This window comes from Acartia tonsa, chromosome 12 (genome assembly GCF_053477335.1).
Source record: "Acartia tonsa isolate MP-2025a chromosome 12, ASM5347733v1, whole genome shotgun sequence".
NCBI lineage: Eukaryota > Metazoa > Arthropoda > Copepoda > Calanoida > Acartiidae > Acartia > Acartia tonsa.
Window position 1 is genome coordinate 22,767,540 of NC_137271.1, and position 19,743 is coordinate 22,787,282.

General features: G+C 34.6%; 1 protein-coding gene across 1 annotated transcript in view; it reads right to left on the reverse strand.

The window, feature by feature from the left end:
- Window positions 1-8,245: 8,245 nt before the first annotated feature.
- The window catches only part of LOC145334761 (uncharacterized), a 42,960-nt gene continuing 31,462 nt past the window's right edge, over window positions 8,246-19,743 (reverse strand). The window contains exons 13-21 of the mRNA XM_080180362.1: window positions 15,563-15,625; window positions 14,456-14,553; window positions 14,064-14,159; window positions 13,383-13,440; window positions 12,896-12,966; window positions 11,418-11,526; window positions 10,704-10,793; window positions 9,652-9,767; window positions 8,246-9,022 (exon numbers count right to left, since the gene is read on the reverse strand). Of these exons, the coding sequence (XP_080036488.1) occupies window positions 8,926-9,022; window positions 9,652-9,767; window positions 10,704-10,793; window positions 11,418-11,526; window positions 12,896-12,966; window positions 13,383-13,440; window positions 14,064-14,159; window positions 14,456-14,553; window positions 15,563-15,625 (798 nt within the window). The 3' untranslated portion in view covers window positions 8,246-8,925. The remainder of the gene's footprint in view (window positions 9,023-9,651; window positions 9,768-10,703; window positions 10,794-11,417; window positions 11,527-12,895; window positions 12,967-13,382; window positions 13,441-14,063; window positions 14,160-14,455; window positions 14,554-15,562; window positions 15,626-19,743) is intronic.

Sequence of the window (19,743 nt, forward strand, 5' to 3'; positions counted from 1 at the left end):
CTATTTATGATTCCTATTTCAACAAGGTACAATGTTATCAGCTTTTACCAACAACGAAATTAATTCGAAAATAATCACGAAACCTATACGTGGTTTTCAGCTATCGTTGGAAGGGGGGGGGGGCAACATATCGTAAAAGTCCTAAAAATGTCCCTAAACTAAACAGTATCCTCTATTTTTTGTTTTGCTACGAATTTAATTACAATTTTGTTTAGACCTGTGATATTTATATCCTGCCCATTCTGACATTTTAATCCAGGTGTTAATGTTCGTTTTTCCTACCACTTTGGAGCTTTGCTTTCATGGATATTGTCATCCTTGTTTAATTGTAGAGTATCGTGGACAATTTTGACCGTAAGTAGCGCAGCAATAAAAGCTATAAGTCTAGATAAGATTTAGAATCTGAATTTCTATATCTTTACTGCATTACCGTTTAATATTCTCTTTTTTTCTGTTAGTAACAAAGTCGTGCAAAGGATTTTACCACCGTCACAAACTCCTAATTTATGGGGTGTGTGGTTGTTTTAACTTGACTCCCCATTATCTGTTTGCAGGAACTGTGGTTCATCCAGTTAATTTAATTTGAAATTTTGTTGGCGTAGAGTTGGCATATAACTTTTTTTTGATAAAGCTGAAAGGAAGTTGGTAAGAAAGGGGGAAATAAGGTGAGAGGGTTGTGGGAAACTTCCACTTATAATTGTTTGTCTGTATCACATTCCCTAGTACCTGGCTGTTTTAAGTGGGGGTGTATCAGAGAGTGTAGAGTGGGGGAACCATAAAGAACCATACACCCCCCCCTGATTTTTGTTCAACCTCTAAATATTATGTGCGTTAAAATGTTCGTTTGTTCAACCCTATGACTTGTTGAGGTTCGTTGTTATTGCTTTTGTCATCCTTGTTTAAAAAATTACAGTAAAAAAAGAATAGAGGTGTTAAATAACTTTATGTTTACTGGGTGGGGACCCTGTGCCAATTGGGTCTTTGAATATCAGCCAATAGCGTCGTCACTACAAATGAGAAGAAAGTAATTTGCTAGCAGACGAAAAAGGTCCCCACCACTGAAACCAGGTAGTTGTCAGGGTTGTACTGTACATTTATATTTCAAAATAAGATTAATATTGTCATAAAACATGTATGAAAAGCCTATATAGACAATGAATATTATGTCTAATAGAATATTAATTAATATGACGCATTGACAGAAGAAAAAAAAACGAGGATGACAACCTACATAAGGAGCGAAGCACAGAAAAGTTCATGGATAGACAAACATAGTGCGCTATGGAGTATATGTTCAGTGGTCCTATACAATAGACTAGCGGCTGCGCCCCCTAGAAGCCTCTAGGGGCACTAAAGGTAGAAGGTGGGTGGGGGTAATTTTTTATTGGGAGGGTGAAGAATAAGATACCTTTTCCAAAAACAGATAAAAACCTTCCCTGGACGAATTGGAAGCTTCACTGTAATGAAGAACCATATCGGTTCATCAGTTAGCGAGATCCTTCACCACAGACAAAAAAAGCATACTACTTTATATTATACACACTAGCTGCTGCGCTTCTAGCCTCTAAGGGCTCCCTATTTAAGAATAAAAAGCCTAAACTATCCAACGACTTAGATCTAAAAATAAAGTAGCCTAAAACTATCTCGGGACCTATGTGAAGCTTCCCTAAAATGTAAAACTTAATCAGTTTAATAATTTTTTAAATCTTAAGCTTCAGACCCAAAAAAAACTTACTGCTTCATAGAGTGATAAATATAGTTTATTTAAACATGTTATTTTTGGTAGCGAAGCTACTCTATAATTCACTTTGTCCGTCAGTCTGTAACGCTATGGGGGAAACGTGATTTTCTCGGCTCCTATTCAAGATAGACAGCTGAAAATTTTAGTGAGATTCCTATGGCATATGCCCATCTAATCTACACATTATTTTGTCCATCTATCTGTTATTTTGGGTGCTAGATCGATTCCTAGACTTTCAAGTTTTCGTGATTTTCTCGAATCATTTTCAACATTTAATAAGTCCAATGCACAGTGTTTTATTGATATACTAGCGGCTTCGCCCCTAGCCTCTAGGGGCTTTGCCCCAAGAGGTTTGATCAACCTAATTTTTCGTATTTTAGATTTAAAAAGAAAAAGTAAAAAAAAAATTTTTTTTTTTTGGGGGGGGGGTATTTTTCATTTTTTGGGGGGGTTGGGGGTGTCCCACCCCCCAAGAAAATAGCTTAAAACCATCACAGGACCAGTAGGTATATTCCCTGAAGAGTAGAGCCCAATCGGTTCAGTGGTTACTGAGATCTTAAGCTTCAGACGGACAGACAGACGGACAGACGGACAGACAGACGGACAGACAGACGGACAGACAGACGGACAGACATCGTTCTACTTTGTATTATAGATAAATATAAAATCGCAGACCATTTTGTAAATATTATTTGAAGCATGACCGACAGGCTAACGGACAAAGTAAGTTATATACTTCACAAAAAAATAAATAATTTTACCCTATAGAGTAACGGACGGACAAACCAAAAACTATGCGAATTATAAAGTAGCATCGCTACTTACGTCCTTGATGGTATAAAGTGAAACCATTGACGTAAAAAAAATAATGCGTAATAATTTGACTATGATTTTATTTTATTTTTTTATTGCGTAGATGCACTTTAATCATTCTGTGATGTAAAGTAGTACAATGTTTGTCAGTACGTCTGCCGTCCGTCTGTATGAAGCTTAAGATGTCCATAACCGCTAAACCGATTGGGCTCTAATCTTTAGGAAACATACATAAAGTTTCTGTGATGGTTTTAAGCTAAAATTTAATCTTTTAGAAGGCTGGTCTGATTAGTTGTATTTTCATGGAAGCATTATAAATGATTTGAAATGGTTTTATGCTATTGTCCTGTCCTTCTCAACCCTTCCCTAGATGATAGGGACGAAATAACTTATAGTTTATATGCTAAAACTAATGAAACTTGATTTATTGGCACGTTTTGACTTTGAAAAAGTGTCGTTTTTGATTTTTATTTTCTTAAATAACTAAGCATATTTATAAGTAGAGTTTGTCCAAACTTACTCTTATGTTATTACTGAAATGCTTCTCGATAAACAAGTCTTGAAATGTGAGTATGTCCGTATTTTGTTTCCTGTATTCAAGTAATTATAGTTATACTGAACTAGCGGTTACACCCGTAAAGGCCTCTAGGAGCACTTAAGGGGTGAGGGAAGTGTCCCCCAAACTTTAGGTTAAAAAAGAAAAAGGGATTTTATTTTGTTTGGAGAGAGGTGTCTTTTTTCGAGGGGCCATTTCTCTTGGAAGGGTGGGGATATACTCCCCCCAAATATTTATAAACCTTCCCAGGACCTATAGGAAGCTACACTGTAAGGAGGTACAACATCGGTTTTACGGTTAGCAAGAATCTTCGGTATAGACAGACATACAGACAGACACAGATACTGTTACTTTTATATTTTAGTATTAGCTTTTGAAATCATTAGTTTTTAAATTTCTCCATATATATACACTAGCGGCTACGCCCCTAGAGGCCTCTAGTGGCACTTTGAATGTTTTTTTTTTATTTGAAATATCTAATTACAGAAATAATTGGTTTATGTTTCGTTGGAGTCTCTTTTTCGGGAGGGGTAATTTTTTTGCTAGGGGCGATTTCTCCTGATAGGGTGGTGGTACCCTCCCCCAAAATAGTTATAAACCTTCCCGGGACTTATGAGAAGCTACCCTGTTAAGGAGAACCCGATCGGTTCAGCGGTAAGCGAGATCCTTTGGTACAAACACACAAACACACAGACAAACAAACACACAGACATCCTGTTACTTTAGTATAAGGATATTTACAGATTAATTTGTCAAATATTTAAATTTTTTGCTTAACATATTAAATTTAAATTATAGAAAAATTCCATATTTAATTGAAATTTAATTTTTTAATGAAAAATTTCATGCATTTCAATTTTAGTTTAAAAAAAACTGCAATAAGAAGCTTATTTCTTTTCCTGTATGACTTCGGAACCGATTAATATCCGGTGGACTAGGAACAGTTATCAGCTATGTTGAAAAAACATGTATAGCATCGTATTACAGACTATTTTCCACGAATATTAAGATAAAAACCATAAAATCAATACCAGTTTTCAATTTACATTTTAACATTCACGGAAAGCTGCCTATAAAACGATGTGATAAATAATTATTCTGTATTTAAGATGATTAAATTTGTAATTAGTAAATGTCTTATACTTATTTTTGGGTGAAAACATTATACCATTCATAAAGAAGCGCAGAACAGTAAAAAAAATCGGTTTAAAGATTTACCCAAAAGCTTGCCAAAGGGGGGTGTAACAGGGGCGTCCAAGCTTTTTATTTTGGGTGGGGTAAAAATTTTTGAAGGGGGGGTAATTCGTTTTTGGGGCGCGCCGTAAATTTAGTTTACCCCCCCCAAAAAAAAATTTACCCCCGGGGTAAAATTTTAAATGGGGGGGGGGGGGGGTAAGTAATCGCCCTATTACCCCCCCCCCCCTTGGACGTCTATGGGGTGTAATTATACACCCACCTTGAAATTTTATGGGGGGATTGTTGCACGCCACTGGTTACATTTATCAATAAAAAGGAAAATTATCTTATTTAAATTTAAATCTTTTGTTTCTAAGTATTTGATTTTTAAAAGTAAAATTTTTACGTATATAAAATGTTTAAGTATGAATATTATGAAATTTTAAGGGATAAGTTATTGGACGATAAATCGATATACATTTTCAATGAACAATAAACAATAATACCCTATTCTGTAGAGAAGAATCATTGGTTAAAATGTTTAGACACTTCTGGCTTGAACCAACAAAATAAGATTTCATAAAAGTACCCAAAGTATTTGGTTAAAAAACTTTGGATACCAATATAATTTACAGTCCAATGTACCCTCCCTTCCTGTAATAATATACGCATCTAACTTTCCAAAATATGACTACTTATATGTTTACTAAATAAAAATCAAACTTTTCATGGAATTATGGATATTTAAATAGAAGATAATTTCTCAATATGGGGAAGGACTTTAAAATGTTAATTACACTGGTACCCAAACTTTTATAACCACGTCTTCTTTTTCGTTTACTCAAAAACGCTTGATACTTTTCTTGAATTTTGAATGGTTAATTTTAAACTGATAATGTCCAAACTTTTTAACAAATAATTTTGATCTTTAAAAGGGGTAATTTTGTTACCATCATTGGATATATACTTCAATTTATCATCCATTTTCTTATCCCTTAAGATCCTTTACTGAAAATAAACTAAAAGATGCAAACTTGAAATAAACAGGGAAAGATTATTTAATGTCCATTGACAAATCCCTTTATCTGTAGATCACATGTTCTCACTGCTAGGTTGACCTATACACTAGCCTCTACTAGATTACCCATAACTCAAACTTTCAATATCAGAGGTGTTCTAACGAAAATGTTAAACTGTAAAATTAGCAAAATACAATAATACTCATACATCCATGCATTTAGTATTAGTGATTTATCACATCGAATTAAAGACAGCTTTCCGTGGATATTTAAATAAAAGATTAAAACAAGTTTTGTAAGCCCCAAGAGGCCACAGGCCCGGTCTAACAAAACTGGTATTGATATTATGATTTTTATTTTAGTATTTGTGGAAAATTGTTTGTAATACGATGTCAAACGTGATTTTTCAGTATGGATAAGAACCGGTTCTAATCCAGCGGATATTAGTGAGTTTTTAAGCCATACTGGAAAGTAAAATAATTTTCGTTCGACTAATTGTTTCTTTATAACACTTTTTTATCTCTCTTTTTTTTATATTCATCTTCTTTTATCTCTTCATTTTTCATAAAGATATGTTCATCCTCAATGATTATGGACAACATAACAAAATCACCCCTTTTGTATATTTAAATTATTGATTGAAAAGCTTAGACACTGCTAGTTAGAACCAACTAATCACCTGATAAAATTCTAAGTCTTCGAATGAGAGAACGAGTACCAGTAAAATTTACATCCCTTTCCTCTCTGATTCATAACATACTGCATTACAGCTAACGACATTTAGCTAAATTTGTATAACAAATTAGTGGTAACACGAAAACACTAAATTTAAGGTCGGTACCTGGGATCTAAAGGGATAAGACATTGGCCGATAAATTTATGTACATTCCTATGATAATACATAAATTTACCTTTTCTGTAGATTACATTCAGCGGTTGAAACGTTTAAGCACTGAACTTAATGAACCAACTAATCAAAATTTGATTAAAGTCCCTAACGTATTTTAGCCAACAAATAAGCAAACGTTACTAGGAAAATTATGGGGCCTAGTGTAATAAACAGCCCATTGTCCCCTCCCTCCCTGGGTCAGTACGCGGTGCGACGCGCGGAGACGTTCACTGTCCCTCCTAATCAAAATCATTTTTTCATGATAAACTCTGAAATTAGAACATTTTTTTCAGTATTACGATTGGAAATCAGCTGATTTTGTATTTTTTTCATTTGTACGTCTTTTTTCAATGATTTAAACATTTTGACATTCCATAAAGTATAATCGATTTCAGTACTTGAATGATGATTCCTGTTACAGTAAGGTATAATATAAAAATCGCAGCAACTGTATAATCATTGCTAGAAGATGGACAAACTTTCGGCTAGCATTATCGAAAAATAGCAGTGTGATAATTTTGAATAGATATTTTGGACTGTTAATTATACTAGTACCCAAAGTTTTATTAGCCATTTTCTCATATTCCTTGAACTTTGGGGACTTGAATAGATTTTGACTAATTGGTAAACTAATTTTGTTCAAAGTTTTCCACCAATAATTTTATTGATAATACTATTTGGGTGTACATAAATTTGTACTCAATTGTCTTATCCCGTTAATATATTCCTTAGTTAGATAGTTGACTCATAGACGTCCAAGGGGGGGGGGGGTAAAGGGGTGTGTACCCCCCGGCCCCCCCCCCACATAAAAAAATGCTTTTATGAAACTTTTATTTTCAAAATTTTACCCCCCCCCCCCTCCCAAATAAAAAAGCTTGGACGCCCCTGAGTTGACTATTTTTCCCAATACTATGTTATGATAAAACATTTTTGATAAATTCTTTCTAAATGTATATCAAAGCAATATTTTTACAAGGATGTAAGGACTAGAAAATTTACAAAATATTTACAGGGAGGAAGGAGATATTTGTCTGCAAATTTACTGGTACTTAAAGTTATATAATTAAGTTATCGTATTTGTTGGCTTATAAACTTTGGGTACTTTTTTTGAATTTTGATTGGTTGGTTCTAAACTATTTGTGGATCAACTTTTTGATCAATAATTTAAACTACAGAACGGGTAATTTTGTTTATTATCAGTTGGGATATATCTTCCACTGTCTTATCCTTTATGACCCCTGAGTATTTATGTTCCAAAAAAATATTTTTTGTTGTGGGACGATTTCTTTACAGCAAAAATATTTTTCATTGACTTATCCCCCCGATCCCTGAATATTTACTCAGCAGACATACTTTTAGTTTTACCTACAAGGTAACCTTCTTTATTTTAGAAGCAAAGCCACTCTAAAATTTACATTATCTGTCCGTCTGTACATGAGCTACTTCTTAACTCTGTTATTCGAGGTAGACAGCTGATTTTTTTTGTGAAGATTTACTTTGTCCGTCGGTCTGTCAGTCGTGATACAAAATATAAATACTAAAAATCTACTTGTCGTATTCCCGTCTATGATTTTTTGTGCTTATCTACTTTTGGATACTGTTATCCTTGTTTATAAAACAAAGCTGTTCTAATTTAGGCATGTTTGATTTGAAAAAAATATTTGGTAATTTTTCAAGGTTTTTTGGGGGCAACACATCGTTCTTAAGACCACCTTTTTATCTGCTACCTAAATTTTAAAAATTATTTCCCTTGTTGGCTATCAGAGAGAGAGGGACCAAATGGCAGTTTTATACTAGTCCCCAAAGTTTTATAATAATGTTTTCAGATTAATTGGCTTAACAACCTAGGGTGCTTGAATTTTGATTGGTTGTTTTTTTATGATGAGTGTCCAAACCTTTTAATCTAACCACTATTTCTAATCTATAGAAGGGATAATTTTGTCTATCATCATTGGGGATGTATATTAATTTATATGCCATTGTCTAATTCCTTTAGATTCATAGTTGGCTATACCTCATTCTTGGTTTGGTTGACAACAATAAGTAATTCATAATATAAATTTGTTTCTAGGTTATTTAGCAGAAATAATTTTATATTTTATAACAAATATATTTAACAATTAATAATAACAATAGGTAAAATAATTAACAATGCATTAATGTTTTATAAAAAATACTTAAATGCCCAAAGTTTTATAACACAATAAGGTTAGAAGTACCCATTAGGCCGTAAATATACTGAAGTTTAAAAAGTACAATAACCAATAGCCACCTATATACTGTTTCTAAAATTAATTTTTTTGTTTTTATAAATCTCCTTTGTACATTATTTAAGTAGTTGGAAAAGTCGAGAAAACTCCACAAGAACAAAATATTTCATCACATTTCAAAGTATAGAGTAGCTTCGCTACTAATAAAATATTTAACAAGGAAAATTATGTTAAAAAGTTAGCGCAGAAATAATAAAAGCTAACAATCATGTCTAAAACATTTTTGTTAAAAATGTAGATAATTTTGAAGAAGTTTAAGTTTTTTTAATCTTAAAACACATAAAAATTGAAAATAAGGTTCTAAGCAACTTTATGAAATGGAGGACGTTCGGACAAACATTGTAGAGTTGCTCCGCTAATTAAAATCTTTAAAAAATATATATAACTTTTAAACAATGACTCCAGATAAGAAAGGGTCATAATTATCCATTTTTCCAATAAAAAGTCACAATAGAATGTTCCTAAAAAGTTAAAACTTTGGGTGTTTCATAGTCGATCAGGTATTCCATGGGGGCGGGTACCATCGCGGCATAGATAAAATCCAGGAAGGTGGAAACTCTAAAATAAATAATAGTTAATTTTCACATCGTATTATAGACAGCTTTCCACGGATATCATAATGAAAAATTATAAGTTCAAAATCATTTTTGTTTGCCATGAGTGGCCGAAGACTTGGGCTAACAAAGCTGGTATAAATTTTATGATTTTTATTTTGATATTTCTGGAAAATTGTGGAAAATTGAATAACCGGTTCTAATCCAACGGATATTATTCGGTTTTGAAGCCATATTGGAAAAGAAATTATAAAAAAAATATTACAAAATAGTAACAGGATGTCTATCTGTTTTCTGTGTAGCGTAGGCTTTCCCAGTGAAGCTTTATTTAAGTCCAGGGTAGGCCTTTAACTGCCTCCCCCAACATTTTTTCATTTCATTTCATTCTTTCATTTTTAAACTAAAAATCAAAGTTGATATTTAGAAAATAAATTTATTTAACTACTTACATTCCTTAATATGCAGAATTAAGTAAAAGTTAGTTATAATTATTACCACTAGATGTCTATCTATCCATTATACCTAGCAAACATAGATGGATAGGACCCTACACATGTGGAGACTAGTAGCACCAATTACAACATATCTATTAGTTCTATTTTTTACCACTAGATGTCTATCTACCCATCATACCTGGCAAACATAGATGGATAAGGCCCCTCACAAGTGGAGACTCCAAAGCTAGTAGCACCAACCACAACATATCTATTAGTTCCATTTTCAACCACTAGGGGGCCGCCAGAATCTCCCTAAATATTGGACACGATATTAAAACTGTAGGCTAATTAAAAAAATGCAAATTTTCATGTTTTACATTGCTTTTGTATATAAATCCAGGAATAAGGCATAGCCAACAACAAGCGAAATAAATTAAAACAATTTTTGGCTAAAGGCTTCTCTTTACAGTTGAGCTTCTCATAGGTCCTTCAAAGTTTTATACATAGAGAAAAAAATAAAAGAGAAAAATCGAAGCAACTAGAAGACGAAAATAGGTAGTGGGCCCAGGGGCCTAATTAGCGCTGTTGCCGCGCTAAATTTTATTGCTATTCCACCACTTTTCAAATGGGAGGATTACAAAATTAATATGTAAAGTTTTAATAATTAGAATATAATATTTAAATTAAAAACAAAAGAAAATTTTGTTATTAAATATAAAAAATTACTTAAATAACAACATCTAGAATTTTTTTTTTCCTTTTTACTTTTAGATATTGTCGTTTTAATGTTTTAATTAAAAATTACAAAGAATTTATTTTTATTTAAAAAAATTTGTGCATGAAAGATGAATCCTTTCATTTCTAAAAAGGGGGAAATTTTTTTCATAATAAACATTCAGCTGATTCTGACCGCCCATGGCTGTTTGCTAAATACTACTTTTCTTTTTATTCACATTATTATTTATGATTGACTTACAAAAAGCCCTGGGCGGCTTTTGATTTTCGTCTGCTAGTTTTTTCTTTAAAAATTTAGGGATGGGAAAGTAGTATTATACCATGAAAAGGGGGTGTGTATTCATCCTCTTATCTTTTTTCCTTATGGTTTTATACCCATATAATGGGGTAAGGTAACTCCTCCATTTCTAGTAAGATTAAAGTTAAGAATCAATTGGCTAAATTTTTACAGACTTTTTAATTGCTCTTTTTGTAATGCTTATTCTGAAGTGGGTAGCCTGACACATATTATACCTGGCAGGTTGTTTCAACTCCAAGAGGTCCTTTAAAGGTACAGATCATTCTGTCAGTTATGGGGAATGGTGAATGCTTGATACATAATTCCTAAAATTCAAAGTGATATTATATTGAGTTGTGTATTTTAACAAGAAAAGTTAAAAGAAATAAACCGTTCAAACTGCTGAAAAGCTGCCACAAGTAGATCCAGTACCCCAAATTTGAAGTCTTTAGCTTCAATAACAAAAAGTTCAAGGCCTTTCAAAATAAATTAGAGTTTTCCAGCACTCATGATAGAAATTTCAGTGTTAAATTACGTCAGCTAGAACCAAAATTATTACTTTGTTTTGAGCTTAAAATTAGGATAACAGTAAATAATTACAATTTTACAATAAAAATACTCATTTTCCCAGTCAAAACATCTCCAAAGGTTCGTTTTAACTTTTGGGAACAATGAGATCACTGTAGTGTAAGGATTTCAGCTTTTAGTATTTACAGCCAATCAAAAGGCTGAATCCGCTCAGCAACCAATCACAGATGAGCATCTGTAGATACTTGTAAAGTTTCATTTTTCCCCTCTTATTTTATGCTAACAAACAGAAGTTAATTTGAATTTTTTGGAGAGATTTTGACTATGAAAAATGGTGCCCAAAAAAGCTCATAATTTTACTTTTTAGCTGTTCACATCTAGCAAATCCAAGGAACCTAAGTAAAATTTTATAATAAATGTACCTGAGGTAAAATATAAACTTCAGCCTCCCTCAGTACATCTGATGTTTTTGGTCGGGGGGTGAGTACTCTAGTTACTTCTGTATAGCCCCATCCAGTAATAAGAGCTTGTCTGTAATAGATAGATAGATATATATGTAGATGGGAGATGAGCACTCTAGTTACTTCTGTATACCCCCATCCAGTTATAAGAGCTTGTCTGTAGTATAAAGATAGATAAATGGGGGGTAAGCACTCTATATACTTCTATATATACAGAAGTAACTAGAGTGATCATACGTGTATAGCAACATCCAGTTATTAAAGCTTGTCTGTAATAGATAGATAGAGAGATAGAGAGATGGATAGATATATGGGTGGATGGATGGATGAATGGATTAAAAGATATTATGATAGATAAATTGTTGAATAGATTGATAGATAAATAGATTGATCTATATATATATATATATATATATATATATATCGATAAATGGACTAAGTTATATAATATTTTTTTTGTGAATAGATAGAAATTGTAGCTACATTAAATTATCTATTTGAGTTTATTTTAATATTTCTATCGAATCCATTAAATAAAAAAATAGATTTTGGTATTATTCCATTTCAATGGCGTTGCTATTTTGTTATACAGGCAGTTTTGTTGTAGTCTTAATTATGATTGTATCTAATAATATGCATACATTGCGGTTACTCCCCCTTCTCCATAGAGGCCTCTAGTAGCACTTGAGGAAAGAGGGGATTAAGCAGATTCTGTGATCTAATAGAACAATTTTTTTTCTCGTATTCATTCGAATCCGGTGGATAGGAACCGGTTCTCATCTATACGAAAAAACTTTGTCTAGCACTGTATTATAACCAGTTTTCTACAAATGTAAAAATGTACAATCATAAGATTAAAACCAGTTTTTTTAGCCCCGAGGTGCCGCGGAAAGCTGTTTATTACACGATGCGAGAAATAAAAATTCATTCATTAAAATACACATTCTTGTAAAAAAAAGAAACATTCATATTTTATCGCCTACATAATATTATTATTGCTTAAAAAATGAATATTTGTTTATATTAATTTTTAAAAATATGAAAAATCATATCTAGAATTAAAGTTTAGACGTATTTTATAATTTATGCATTTGCTCAACGTAAACGAATTAACGTAAACTTCATGAACGTATTTAGGATTATTAGAACACATGTATCTAAATGGATAAGACAATGGTCGATAGATTGATGTACATCCCAAATAATAATACAAAAAATTACAACTTATGTAATGTATATTACAGTGGTTGAAACTTTTATTTAATTTTGATTAGATGCTTCAAACTGGCAGTAATAACCAATAATCCTAATTTAAAAAAGGGTTGGTTTTATTTGTCATTTTTGTGAATGTACAATATACTTCAATTTAGCATCTATTGTCCTATCATTTTGTAAGTAGCGCAGATACTCTATAACTAAGGCCTGTACGTTGTGTTTACCTGAAACCCCATTCGTGATCATCTGCTGGAAGGCAGGCGGGCCTGCGGGTCTCACCAATATCTACAGGTCTCTAGATAATTTTACATACAATGAATAAAATACACTGTAAAATTTTTTCTTCTTTATTTAGTATCAATTGATACGCTGGGGTTGTATTAGACCTGGACCCGTAAGTGTGCTGTATTAACAAAATGAATATATAACCCCATGTAGTACTATATACCATAATAACTATTACTATACAGAGATATTACGTTACAAACATTAAAAAAAATTCTAAAATGATTTGTATTTATAGATAGATGGATAGGTAGATTGATTGATTGATAGGTAGATTGATAGATAGATTGATAGATAGATTGATAGATAGATTGATAGATAGATTGTTAGTTAGGTTAATAAAATAATGAGTAATCTCTCTACTGTTAGGTTAATAGATAGAATGAGAAAACAAAATATAATCTGTCAAAAACGACAAACACTTACATCAAATTGTAGTAAGGCTAAATCGCCATGAAGATAATTTTCATCATAGGTAGGGAATCTAAAAAAGTAATAATACATAAAAATAGCTACTTTATAAATCAGCTAGCGGCTTCGCCCCTAGCCTCTAGGGGCTTTGCCCCAAGAGATGATAAAAAAAGTTAGGGAGAAATTCGTAAAAAAAGGGACCAAGGATATCTCCTACAAAAAAAATGGGGGGGATTTTTTGTTTTTGGGGGGGTTGGGGGTGTCCCACCCCACCCCCCAAGGAAATAGCATAAAACCATCACAGGACCAGTAGGTATATTCCCTGAAGAGTAGAATCCGATCGGTTCAGTGGTTACCGAGATCTTAAGCTTCAGACGGACTGACGGACAGACATCAAGCTAAGATAGCGGCTACGCACCTAGAGGCCTCTAGTAGTACTTAGGTATGGGGAAGGGGGGTTTATTTCGACTCTACCATTTTTATTTTAGTTTTAAAAAGAAAACTTTAAATCTTTTTGATGGGGGGATTTTTTTAAAATGGGCAATCGGAGATATTTTAATTTTTAATACAGTAAACCAATTCTCCCCTCTCCCCCCCCCCCCACTTCTGTCATAAAACTATAAATCTAGCCATTTTAAAGACCTTAACAAACAGACAGACAAACATTTAACTACATTTAGAAAAAATAAATCTTACCTGACGATTCTTTTAAGTTTTCTGAAAGTATTTTGATTATCTGCTTCTTCTACATTATGATCTGATAAGCTTACAGTTACTCGCTTGAAATGATTCCTAGGAAAAAATAGGTATATATATGTATAGATTAATTATGTAAATAGGTAAGATACATTATGATCAGATTTTCTTATAGTTACTCTTTTCAAAAGATTCCCATGTAAATTTGGTAGATAGAATGATAGTTAGATAGATGTAAAGATAAACTCTAACTTTCAATTAATTTTAATGCTATGCCAGGTGCGTGATCATAACAACAAAATACACTGCACTGGTTCAAAATCAGACATTTAGGACAAATCACAAAAGTTAAGCAATCAAAAAGTTGGTTGTCTGTAGGAGTTGTAAGTTACCTGTACTGAAGATCAACACAATGCGCTGCAGTCACAGCCCATTGGTCATTGATCAAGGTTCCACCACAAAAATGGTTCTTCCCGATCCACATCGATATCTAAAATTAGATAGGTAAATAGAAAAGAGATATCCTTATACTAAAGTACCAGGATGTTTGTCTGTCTGTGTGTCTGTCTGTCTGTCTGTGTGTACCGAAGGATCTCGCTAACCGCTAAACCGATCGGGTTCTCCTTAACAGGGTAGATTCTCATATGTCCTGGGAAGGTTTTTAACTATTTTGGGGGAGGGTACTACCACCCTCCCAAAAGAAATGACAAAAAAATTGAAAATTTTCTTAAAATCTGGGAGACTTCAGCGTCAAATAAGGTGGTATCGTACATAAAAAATTAACTTTAACAAACAAAAACATTTAAAGTGCCACTAGAGGCCTCTAGGGGCGTAGCCGCTAGTTATAATACAAAGTAGAACGATGTCTGTCTGTCTGTCCGTCCGTCCCTTAAGATCTCGGTAACCACTGAACCGATCGGATTCTACTCTTCAGGGAATATACCTACTGGTCATGTGGTGGTTTTAGGCTATTTTCTTTGGGGGTGGGACACCCCCAACCCCTCCAAAAACAAAAAATCCCCCACCATTTTTTTTGTCTGTCTGTCTGTCCGTCCGTCCCTTAAGATCTCGGTAACCACTGAACCGATCGGATTCTACTCTTCAGGGAATATACCTACTGGTCCTGTGGTGGTTTTAGGCTATTTTCTTGGGGGGTGGGACACCGTCAACCCTCCCCGCCATTTGAAAAAAATAATTTAAAATAGTGGTGAAGTGGGGGATCTCCAGGTAATAAAAGATGTAATTATATATCTTGGGGCAAAGCCGCTAGTTTTTTAAAAATGTCCGTTCTTTTTGTTCGGTCCTATCTCTGTCATAAATGTTTACTAGATAGATCAAAATCATTACCCCTAGAAAAAGATTCCTACCCCCCCCCCTTTTTTTTAAATTTTAAAAAATTAAAATTGAAAGTGGAGGTTCGACTCCCCTCCCCCTTCCCTTCAAATGCCCCTAGAGGCCAATATATATAGTATACATATAGTATGCATAGATAATCTCACCTGCCAAGGGTATTCGTGGGTTGAAGTTTCATTACCATGTAAAATTCTTGTTTTCTGTGGAGTCTAAACAAAATTATGTTTTTATTCTATTTTTAAGTAGCAAAGCTACTCTATGTCTATACGTCTGTATCTCTGTCGGTAATCATTTTTAACTTCAACGTCAATGTAAGGGATAGTTTTGTGTATAATAATTGAGGATTTACATCAATTTATCGGCCATTGTCTTATTCATGCGTAATAATCGTTTCGAAATATTAAATCAAGAATAAAAAATTGTTCCATTTAAACTAAAATATAATTATTCAAATCAAATATTGATTTTGTTTATTATGAATGTATAATGCTTTCCCTGAAAGTTCCCAGCGAGCACACAACTCCCATTGAAATACATCAAAAATAATACGTTGCGAAACTCTGCAGGACTATTATGACTCAATATAACCTAATATTACCTAAATAAAAAAATCCTCCCCCCCCCCCTTATTTTTAATTTATTTTAGTTAATTAAGTGCTATAATTCTAAACTTTAGAGAATGGAACTTTTGTATATAAATAAAAATAATGGGGGGTTAGGGTCTAGAGTCCAATTAGTGGGATTTTACCAAAAATTTCCAAAGAACTCTTCTCTAAAACCAATTTCAACAACTTATGTTTATAATAATACTTATATAAATAAATAATTTCATTAAATATGTTGATTAAATTCGACAAAAATTTTTCCATTGATTTAAAGATATTTAGTCAGGTATCGTTACTTTAAAGTAACAGTATGTTTGTAAATCTATCTGTATGTTTGTATCGAAGGATCTCGCTCACCACAATAACGATATGGTTTTTTTTACAGTAAATCTTTTGGGTATAGTCCTTTCCATGACATCGCTCCATATGGGGCGATGATTTTAATTGATCGCCTCTTATGACAAGGGGCGATGTATTGGCTCCTTGAAAGGAGCGATTTAATAGCCCCTTATAACAAGAGGCGATGTTATGACTCCTTGAAAGGAGCGATTTGATAGCCCCTTGCCCTAAGAGGCGATTAAATGATCCTTTATCGCTCCTTTATCGCCCCTTCTAAAGAGGAGATGATATGTCCTCTTATCCCAAGGGGCTATTTAATTAAATATCGCCTCTTCATGGCCCCTTCACTATTATATATATCTTAGTCCCTTGATGGCCCCTACATCGCTCCTACATCGCCCCTTCATCGCTCCTCCATCGCTCCTTCTCCAAATTTATATTACATTGTACTTTGATGGCCCCTACATCGCCCCTCCATCGCTCCTACATCACCCCTTCATCGCTCCTTCTTCAAATTTATATTACATTGTACTTTGATGGCCCCTACATCGCCCCTCCATCGCTCCTACATCGCCCCTTCATCGCTCCTTCTTCAAATTTATATTACATTGTACTGTGATGGCCCCTACATCGCTCCTACATCGCTCCTTCATCGCTCCTACATCGCCCCTTCATCGCTCCTTCTCCAAATTTATATTACATTGCAACTTGATGGCCCCTACATCGCTCCTACATCGCTCCTCCATCGCCCCTTCATCGCTTCTTCTCCAAATTTATATAACATTGCAACTTGATGGCCCCTACATCGCTGCTACATCGCTCCTCCATCGCTCCTCCATCGCTCCTACATCGCCCCTTCATCGCTCCTTCCACAAATTTATATTACATTGTACTTTGATGGCCCCTACATCTCTCCTCCATCGCTCCTCCATCGCCCCATCGCCCCTTAATAGCCCCTTACCTTAATTTATATAAAAAAGCCCCTACATAGCCTCTCCATTGCCCCTTAATAGCTCCTTACCTTAATTTTTATAACATAGCCCCTACATAGCCTCTCCATCGCCCCTTAATAGCCCCTTATCTTAATTTATATAACAAAGCCCCTACATAGCCTCTCCATCGCCCCTAATAGCCCCTTACCTTAATTTATATAACATAGCCCTACATAGCCTCTCCATCGCCCCTTAATAGCCCCTTACCTTAATTTATATAGCATAGCCCCTACATAGCCTCTCCATCGCCCCTTAATAGCCTCTTACCTTAATTTATATAATCCTTACCTTAATATATATAACATAGCCCCTACATAGCCTCTCCATCGCCCCTAAATAGCCCCTTACCCTAATTTATATAACATAGCCCCTACATAGCCTCTCCATCGCCCCTTAATAGCTCCTTACCTTAATTTATATAACATAGCCCCTACATAGCCTCTCCATCGCCCCTTAATAGCCCCTTACCTTAATTTATATAACATAGCCCTACATAGCCTCTCCATCGCCCCTTAATAGCCCCTTACCTTAATTTATATAGCATAGCCCCTACATAGCCTCTCCATCGCCCCTTAATAGCCTCTTACCTTAATTTATATAATCCTTACCTTAATATATATAACATAGCCCCTACATAGCCTCTCCATCGCCCCTAAATAGCCCCTTACCCTAATTTATATAACATAGCCCCTACATAGCCTCTCCATCGCCCCTTAATAGCCCCTTACCTTAATTTATATAACATAGCCTCTACATAGCCTCTCCATCGCCCCTTAATAGCCCCTTACCTTAATTTATATAACATAGCCCTACATAGCCTCTCCATCGCCCCTTAATAGCCCCTTACCTTAATTTATATAGCATAGCCCCTACATAGCCTCTCCATCGCCCCTTAATAGCCTCTTACCTTAATTTATATAATCCTTACCTTAATATATATAACATAGCCCCTACATAGCCTCTCCATCGCCCCTGAATAGCCCCTTACCCTAATTTATATAACATAGCCCCTACATAGCCTCTCCATCGCCCCTTAATAGCTCCTTACCTTAATTTATATAACATAGCCCCTACATAACCTCTCCATCGCCCCTTAATAGCCCCTTACCTTAATTTATATAACATAGCCCTACATAGCCTCTCCATCGCCCCTTAATAGCCCCTTACCTTAATTTATATAACATAGCCCTACATAGCCTCTCCATCGCCCCTTAATAGCCCCTTACCTTAATTTATATAGCATAGCCCCTACATAGCCTCTCCATCGCCCCTTAATAGCCTCTTACCTTAATTTATATAATCCTTACCTTAATATATATAACATAGCCCCTACATAGCCTCTCCATCGCCCCTAAATAGCCCCTTACCCTAATTTATATAACATAGCCCCTACATAGCCTCTCCATCGCCCCTTAATAGCTCCTTACCTTAATTTATATAACATAGCCCCTACATAGCCTCTCCATCGCCCCTTAATAGCCCCTTACCTTAATTTATATAACATAGCCCTACATAGCCTCTCCATCGCCCCTTAATAGCCCCTTACCTTAATTTATATAGCATAGCCCCTACATAGCCTCTCCATCGCCCCTTAATAGCCTCTTACCTTAATTTATATAATCCTTACCTTAATATATATAACATAGCCCCTACATAGCCTCTCCATCGCCCCTAAATAGCCCCTTACCCTAATTTATATAACATAGCCCCTACATAGCCTCTCCATCGCCCCTTAATAGCTCCTTACCTTAATTTATATAACATAGCCCCTACATAGCCTCTCCATCGCCCCTTAATAGCCCCTTACCTTAATTTATATAACATAGCCCTACATAGCCTCTCCATCGCCCCTTAATAGCCCCTTACCTTAATTTATATAGCATAGCCCCTACATAGCCTCTCCATCGCCCCTTAATAGCCTCTTACCTTAATTTATATAATCCTTACCTTAATATATATAACATAGCCCCTACATAGCCTCTCCATCGCCCCTAAATAGCCCCTTACCCTAATTTATATAACATAGCCCCTACATAGCCTCTCCATCGCCCCTTAATAGCCTCTTACCTTAATTTATATAATCCTTACCTTAATATATATAACATAGCCCCTACATAGCCTCTCCATCGCCCCTAAATAGCCCCTTACCTTAATTTATATAACATAGCCTCTACATAGCCTCTCCATCGCCCCTTAATAGCCCCTTACCTTAATTTATATAACATAGCCCTACATAGCCTCTCCATCGCCCCTTAATAGCCCCTTACCTTAATTTATATAGCATAGCCCCTACATAGCCTCTCCATCGCCCCTTAATAGCCTCTTACCTTAATTTATATAATCCTTACCTTAATATATATAACATAGCCCCTACATAGCCTCTCCATCGCC